We start from the raw sequence: 8,134 nt of genomic DNA on the forward strand, positions 1-8,134 counted from the left end.
CGCTTCCCCCCTGGACTATGACAGCCACATGGAAATCCCCCTACCCTCCACTTCCTCTCCTGGGGCTGTGTGCCTCATGCTGATGCCACAAACCTGGAGGGTAAACACAATTATCAGCTGTGACATTATCAGCTGAGATCCTGGACTGACCTCAACTCTGACCTAAGAGGAGGAAAATTAAAAGGCGTATGCTCTTCCTTCCATTCCAGGCCTCTCCTTTTGTCAGTGCTAGAATTAAAAACAAAACCCTTGAAAGTCAAAGTCAGCCACACTGGTAGATACAGACTGTCTTCAAAATGAGGCCTTAGGATGTCAGGTACTCTCCTTGAAAATTGGACCAGTGAAAACAAAGCTGCTTCTTCTCCTCTAGTGGCTAAAAGCTTGAACTCTGGAGCCTGCCTGGGTTCAAATTCCACCTTGTCACTTAATATCTGTGTAATCTTGGGTTAATTATTTAACTGACGGGTACCTCGGTTTCCCCATCTGTATAATGGGGATAATACTATAGGTACCTACAGATTACTCAAGTTGACATATAAAGTGCTAAGAACAGTGACTGACACATTATTAAGTGCTAATTTAAAATTTTAGCTATTATGATTATGTTAAACCACATTTAAATATGACTCCCTTTATGGCATTCCAACACCCACACGGCCTCTTCCACTGACAACTTACTTGCCACTGAATGTTGCCCCCAAAATGGCCTTCCAATCAGATTGCAAGGATGTCTAGCCAAAGTACCATTCCAAATAACTGATGGTTTGCCGACTCCTGAAGTTGGAGTCTGGTAGGCAGTTTACTGCTGAATGTATGTCACACCGTAACCTTTCAAGGGAAAAGGTCAAGCGCTTCCCCACCACCTTCTGCACTGAAGCTATGTCATCCTTCAGAGAAATGCAACTACCTAATGGTTTCTTTCCCGGACTTGACACCATGCCATTGCCCATCCCCCCACTCCTCTTCCCAATAGTGTGGTTTACTGACTGGGTCTTGGTTTCGTTCGGGAAAGTCCATAAGGTTGTGCATTTAATATAATACAACACAGGGGTTTTAATCAACTGCTCACTTGGTTGGTGACAGCTTTGAAAGTCAGGCCCCGGGAGCTAGGATGTGGTTCCCTTTCCGGGAATGGGATTCAGGAGTCACCAGGTTCCATCGCTCTGGGCACACAGAGTTAAGAACCCACCAGTACCACTCCACCTTCCAGGAGAGGGCCTGAAAGGCATGCTTCAATCCAGCAAAGCCCAAGGTGGCACCACCAAGGTCCTGGGCTTCCTGCTCCCTTCCTCCCATCCCACTTACCCAAGGCTCAAGTCTTAAGAGTTTGGGCCCTCTGGCTACTGCTACTGGACTGGAGAGAACCGGGACAGAACCACAGTCGATCTGCCCAGCTCTGGGGAGAGATGCCAACTATAGATCCGTCAAGCAAGGCAGAGAGCGACGGGGCAGTAAGCTTCGCGCCAAGAGAGGTTCAGGGATGGCTTGGTCAAGAGATTCAATCAGTGAACAGCCCCCAGTAGCGACAACACGACGCAGAACAGAAAGTAGAAGATCAACCACGACTTTGCCCTCCAAAAGTCAGTCGCTGAAAGAACAATCTCGGGAAAGACCCTTTAATGAACTCCTCCACCCGTAGACCGAAAGCTTTCTCTCAGGTCTTGAATTTCCTTCGTCCCAGGAAATTCACCCACTGGGTAACCCATGTCCGACTTCTCCCCCACCCCGTCCATGGGTCGGGGGCCCGCGTGCTTACCATTGGCGTTCTTGCCGCAGATGAGATGCTCATAGGGCTGCAGGACGCCCCAGAGTTCGGCGTCATTGTTGATGACCATCTCCAGGGCCTCAGCGGACACCTCCCCGCCTCCGGCCCCTCCGCCGTCGGGGCTCTGGCTGGCCAGCACCCTGGCCCGGATCTCCTCCACCAGATTCTCCATGCAGGCGGTGAGCGAGATGGCCGCGTACTCGTGGATGCGCACGGAGATGCGGGTGTCCACCATCCAGCGGAAAAAGCGGCCAACCGAAAAGGTGAGGCCGCAGCGCGCCGACTTGCCCCGGCGCAGCCCGTCGCCCGCGCTCATGCTGTACAGGGACAGCGCCTTGACGGCGGCCAGTGAGCAGCTCTCGGCCAGCGCCCAGCTGTGCACAAGGCGCACGGCGCTCTGCACCTCGAAGCGGGTGCACTTGGAGTGCAGCACGCTCAGGCGCTGCGCCTCGCGGGCCACACGGATGAGCGCTCGGCGGAGCAGCCCCGCCAGGCGCCTAACCGCCTCGGCGGAGAACAGGGGCTGCCGCCGGCCGCCAGCACCTTTGCGAAGCACCCGGCCCACGTCTCCCTCGGTCCAGGGGAACTCCTCCAGCTCGGGGAGGCGCGGGCAGCGCGAGAAGAGGTCGGCCACTTCGGGGTCCTCGGGCAGCACCGTGTTCACCGTGTCCCAGCTGTTGTGGCGGCTGTTTATGGAGCCGGAGTAGCACCACCAGGCCGCCCCGCGGTGTTGCTGCGCCGAAGAGTTGATCGCCTGCGAGTTGGACTTGGAGGACGAGAGGCTGAGCGAGCGGCACGAGTCCCCGGCCCCATACCCGGAGTCCAAGGTCAAGTCCTCCAGAGTCTTCAAGGTGGAGCTGTACGTCCCGGCCATGGGGAGCCTGCCCGGGGCGGCCTCGCCGAGCGAGAGGTGCTCACAACTCCATGCGTCCTTCCCCCAGTGGGCAGAAACAAGCTCTAGGCTCTCCGGGGCGCCCTCTTTCCTCTCGGCGCCGCGGGCCTCGGCGGCCGCATTGCCCGCCCGCCCGCCCGGCGGCCGCGGGAAGGTGGGCGAGATTCGCGGCGGCCGGAGCCCCACGCTCCCGGCGTCTGGACTCGAAGCCGTCACTGGAAAGGCCCCCCGCCGCTCCTCCTCGGCACTCCCCCTAGCCCACTTCAACTTCCCTCAAGCAAAGCGTCTATCTTCCGCGGAGAAGGAATCCCGAGAGAACAGGGCGGCGGCAGCAGAAGGAGGCGGCTCCGAGAGCTGTGCGAGTACAGAACCGACCGGCGAGGAAGCACTCGGCAAACTTCTGCGCGGCGCCTGCCGCCCGCACCGGCTAGGTACTCTGCCGCCACCGGCATGCAAATAACGCGGGGCAGCCCACCAATCATCGGCCGCGATGGGCAGGGGCTGCACCAATGATCTCCCACAGAGGCGGTCACTATGCAGATTTCACTCCGCCGCGGGTAAACCCCTCGGCGGCGGAGGCGGGGCTGGAGGCCGAGGGTCTGGTAGAGCTGACGGGAGGACGGCGGAGGAGGGGGAAGAGAAGGCGAGTGAGTGAGCTGGGAGGTGGGGAGCAGAGGCTGGGAAAGGAGGGATCGAAACGTTAGGCTCGGGAGCTGACGACTTAAAGAAAAATGTGAAGGAAAAGCCACTGTGCGTTGCCCCTTCCCGTCGTCCAGGCTTTGGGCGTTCGCAGCTCCCTTTCGAGCCCTCTGCTACCGAACACCGACGCCAGCGAGTCGAGGGTGGGTAGGGAGCAAGGGAGGTGGGGCTGGGGGAGGGCACAGCGGCATGGGGGAGGGGACCCAAGCCAGTCGCTCCACCTCTCTACTAAGACTTTCTGCCAAGGCCCTCCCTTCTTCCAGGCGAAACTCCAGTGAAGTTGGGGAGGGAGGAGGGACGCCCCTGTTTGCTTCTCTTCCCCGATCCGTCTGGTTTTCTTTACGGTGCTCTCTAAGCTCCAATCAGAACAATCTCTCCCTAATCTGGCATCTGATAAATGGACGGGCTCCAGGAGGCCTGCGATTCCGCCCCCGTCCCCCCCACCCCGCCACTTGCAATATTACACATGCAGTAGTCTGAGTATTACTCGGGGAGAGGGCTCTAACTGATCAGATTCTCAAGTGTCCGTGTCTTCGCTGTTACAACTGTACAATACCTCTTGCTGTGTTGGATCCTTCCTGTCCGAGGAGCCAGTGTCCGATTGTGTGTATGTGTACGGGGGGGGGGGTTGTTACACACGTGTGTAATGGGTGTGCAAAGGTGAGAAACGTCCCTAGCACTGGCCTGCGCTCGGAACACCTGGCTGAATGCACCTCTTCCTAACGGTGTGCCCTTGGGCGCGTTATCTGCCCCCCTCAGGACTCGCTTTCCTTGCCGGGTAAAATGAGAGCTGACCTCCAAGCAGCACCCTTGTAAACCTGTCTCAGGCGCGTGTTCAGAGGCGGTCAAAGTTCGATTGGTTCCAGCAGATCCATGCGCGGTCCCATTCCGTCCCGCTGCTGTCCTGTAACTATTCACACACACGTGCACGAATGTGCATATGCCTCCTCCAGTGGAACCGCAAAATCAAGGAGGAGATTGTGTACGCGTTTCCCTCAAGTCAGCCTCCTCCCGCGCTCTTGAATAGCTCCTTTGTGCTGTATCTCACACGGTGCTGACCTTGAGCCGTGAGTTGGATACGAACTAGAAATGTCTGGTTTGTCTCTTTCCTTCTTAAATTAATGGCCCTTTCCCTGTGAAACTCCTTTTTCTTTGGCAGTTTGGCTTAATTTTGCCTTCCTGCGCATCTTTATTTATGCAATACCGCCGCCTCATGGTGAGGGCTGGGAACGGCGTCAAGGACGGACGTACTCATACGAACGACACAAGTCCGCAGGGACCAAATCAAGAGAGGACACAAGGTGTGATTACATATTATAGAACAAGAGATGAGAAGTCGAAGTAGGTAAGGAGGTTCAACTTGTCAAAAATGCGAAAATCGATGCAATTTAATATTTATTAGGGGAAATATAATACTAAGGCAAATGTCGCCCTCTAATGGATGTTTACAGGAAAAAAATTCGGCAAAGTTTTTTTGTTTGGGTTTCTTTCTTTTCTTTTTCTTTTCATTTTGTTGTGTGCATCCTTAAAAAGTAACGAAAATGACAACTGGAAATTTAGGACAGGGGACTTACTGAATGGAAAGGTTATCTAGGAAACTATCTAGAATATTTCTTGGGGGAAAAGAGCAGATGGGATTTATCTTAATATATTCAAGTTACTTGATGATTTGAAGTGTAAAAATAATCAAACATGCCTACAGCCAAATTTCAGAATGCTGTGAATGTTAAATTGCACCAAAAGGATTTGTTCAGCAAAATTCAGCGGCTGGAAACACTACTGCACAAACAACTGAGTTCCGTTAGTAAATTACATGGAAAGAAAGAGATGGAGAGGAAACCTATACACTGAAAAAGACTTAGAAGACATATCAGCCAGTCACAATGTGTGGAATTTATTTGGAATTTGTAGGGTTTTTTTAATCAATAAATATTTGACCTTATGAAACTATTGGAATATTTGCTATTATGAAATCATTGTTAGTTTTTTGATGTGGTAATGGTAGTGTGGTTATGTTTATTAAATGTTCTTATCTTTTAGAGACATACTGAAATGTGTCTTTTAATTTTCACCATTAAAAAAAAGAAAGAAAGGGCTTCCCTGGTGGCGCAGTGGTTGAGAGTCCGCTTACTGATGCAGGGGACACGGGTTCGTGCCCCGGTCCGGGAAGATCCCTGCCACGGAGCGGCTGGGCCCGTGAGCCATGGCTGCTGAGCCTGCGCGTCCGGAGCCTCTGCTCTACAATGGGAGAGGCCACAACAGTGAGAGGCCCGTGTACCAAAAAAAAAAAAGAAAGAAAAATCTTTATGGAAACATCTGGTAAAGGGGCTAGAAAGTTATGAAAGACAATTAAGACTGTAGATCTCTTGCCTTTGATATATTCCCCAAAGAGTTCTATAGTCTGCTTGAGGACTGGAGGTACAAAATAAACCCAGAGTGTGCTTGTGTTTGTGTTTTGTGTGATGGGGGAGAAAGAAAGAGAGGAAGAGAGAGAGTGACAGAGGACAAGATACGCTGAACCGTTTTAAACATGAACCAACTGATTTCAGTTAATCTTTTGGGAAGTTGGCAAGCCGGATGAAGTACAAAACTTTGGATCAAGGAAAGAATGGACATGGCTTCTTCTGTTTCTTTTTTTATGAATTTATTTATTTATTTTTGGCCGCGTTGGGTTTTTTTTCTGCGTGTGGGCTTTCTCTAGTTGCGGCAAGCGGGGGCTACTCTTCGTGTGATGCACAGGCTTCTCACTGTGGTGGCTTCTCTTGTTGCAGAGCACAGGCTCTAGGCATGTGGGCTTCAGTAGTTGTGGCATGGGGGCTCAGTAGCTGTGGCTTGCGGGCTCTAGAGAGCAGGCTCAGTAGTTGTGGCACACGGGCTTAGTTGCTCCGCAGCATGTGGGATCTTCCCAGACCAGGGCTGGAACCCGTGTCCCCTGCATTGGCAGGCAGATTCCCAACCACTGTGCAACCAGGGAAGTCCTGACATGGCTTCTTACATATACGTATGTGGTTAATTAAGGCAATCTGGTAGTAATGTGTTTAACCTTAGGAATGCAAATTAGATTAGAAGAAGAGAAAGCAGACCCACTTTCTCAACTCAGGCCTGGCCCAAACATAATCTTTGAAGAAAAACAACTGTCATGTGGCTGGACAAGTTAATAAGAACATGATGAAACCATAGCAAATATTGGGAGAATTCCCAGTGGAGTGAGAAATTAAAAACCAGATCTGGAATTGCCTATGCAAAAGTTATGTAAGGCAGGAGCTTGAAATAAAATGTAAAAACTATCTTGGGCAAGGTCTCATATTTGTTATACAGTTTTTTACAAAATCAAAAACAATGTGAAGGTTAGAGAAGAAATTACTGTAGAATTTATCTTGAAAGAGAAGGGGTTAATAATCCCAACTATTTAAGTACAGACAGAACTCTCTTATGAGAAAGGTAGATTATGACCTTGACTTTGGAGAGTGACCAAGTTTCAATTTAGTTTATGGATCATGTTTGGTACATCCTTTCAGCAACATTTATTGAACACCTACTGGGTCTAGAACTGGGCTAGGTACAGTAGAGGTGCATTAGACAAGTTCCCTGCCATAAATAAAAGGATGGTCAATGTGTAGAAATGGGCATATGAGACTAACTCTTCTGCAAAACATGCTTTGTGGAGCTTTTCAAAAACCACTGACCAAGGGCCATTGCCAGGTCATTGACTCACCACACAGATTGATGCATCTAGAGGAGGAATGGTACGATTGCAAGGAAGGGAATGCTGTGTGGAATGCCAGGAGAGCTGACAAAGGTGCTGGTAGAGAGACGAGTGTGCCGTGGTTAGCAGAACAGCTTTGTAGCTGAATTTCAAGCAGAACACTCAGCTATTGAAAAAGCACCAATGGTGTGGAAACTGTGAGGTAATCCTTCTGTTCCACGTAACCTAAGGTAGCCCATTCCTGACACAGGTATTGTTTTCTGGACCTCAAAACTAAAGAGACATACAGACAAAACAGAAATAGACCCACAGACATAGAAAACAAACTTATGATTACCAAAGGAGAAAGTGGGGGAGGGATAAATTAGGCATTTGGAATTAGCATATCCACACTACTATATATAAAATAGGTAACCAACAAAGACCTACTGTATAGCACAGGGAACTATACTCAGTATTTTGTAATAAACTATAAAGGAAAGGAATCTGAAAAAGAGTACATCTGTCTATCTATATACCTATATATATATCTATATATATATATATATATATATCTGAATTACTTTGCTGTACACCCGAAACTAACAGAACCCTGTAAGTCAATGATACTTCAATTAAAAATTTTTTGCATTCCTGTACATGATAGTGCCAAAACTTTCCAAATAAAAAGTTCCACTTGTAAAAAATAAAATTAAACAAATAAAAAATAAAGGATTCAATAGTTAAATTTGGGAAATTTTGCACTGTTTCTTCCTCTACTATATTCATGATGCAATATTTTTATTTAACACTCTGTTTATATTTTTTTGACCTAGTATATCTCAGACTTAGCTGGGCAGAGAACTCTCCCCATCCCCGGCAGACCAATTGTAAAGTGATTGGGATTTTTAATTTAACCTGAAGCAGAAAAGACAACTCTATTGTTTTATGTGTCTCCTCAGGCAGCGGTGGTAGGGCAGGACCCTTGGAAGGAATTCAGATAAATCCCAGAACAGGGCAAGGTTCACCATCTGACCCCTGCCCAAAGCTGGATTTTGGTGATTCTGTTGGACACAAATATGATTCCAAAGGT

The 8,134-nt window shown here is 49.5% G+C and overlaps 1 protein-coding gene and 1 long non-coding RNA gene across 6 annotated transcripts in view; one reads left to right on the plus strand and one right to left on the minus strand.

The window, feature by feature from the left end:
* Positions 1 to 3,075, minus strand: part of ABTB2 (ankyrin repeat and BTB domain containing 2) — a 182,310-nt gene extending 179,235 nt beyond the window's left edge. For 3 of the 4 annotated variants that reach the window (XM_033860459.2, XM_033860460.2, XM_033860458.2), the window contains exon 1: positions 1,757 to 3,075. In XM_033860459.2, coding sequence (XP_033716350.1) covers positions 1,757 to 2,639 — 883 coding nt within the window. In that variant the 5' untranslated portion in view covers positions 2,640 to 3,075. The remainder of the gene's footprint in view (positions 1 to 1,756) is intronic. The other variant, XM_033860461.2, reaches the window with a different exon arrangement.
* Positions 3,076 to 3,106: 31 nt separating this feature from the next.
* On the plus strand, positions 3,107 to 5,397 carry LOC109552217 (uncharacterized). 2 transcript variants are annotated; one of them, XR_012333509.1, is made up of 3 exons: positions 3,107 to 3,304; positions 4,516 to 4,701; positions 5,059 to 5,397. It is a non-coding gene; the product is annotated as an uncharacterized lncRNA (long non-coding RNA). The 2 variants fall into 2 exon arrangements; XR_002178982.3 differs by having other exon boundaries at positions 3,109 to 3,499.
* The last annotated feature ends 2,737 nt before the right edge of the window (positions 5,398 to 8,134 follow it).

This window comes from Tursiops truncatus, chromosome 8, assembly GCF_011762595.2.
Source record: "Tursiops truncatus isolate mTurTru1 chromosome 8, mTurTru1.mat.Y, whole genome shotgun sequence".
Lineage (NCBI taxonomy): Eukaryota > Metazoa > Chordata > Mammalia > Artiodactyla > Delphinidae > Tursiops > Tursiops truncatus.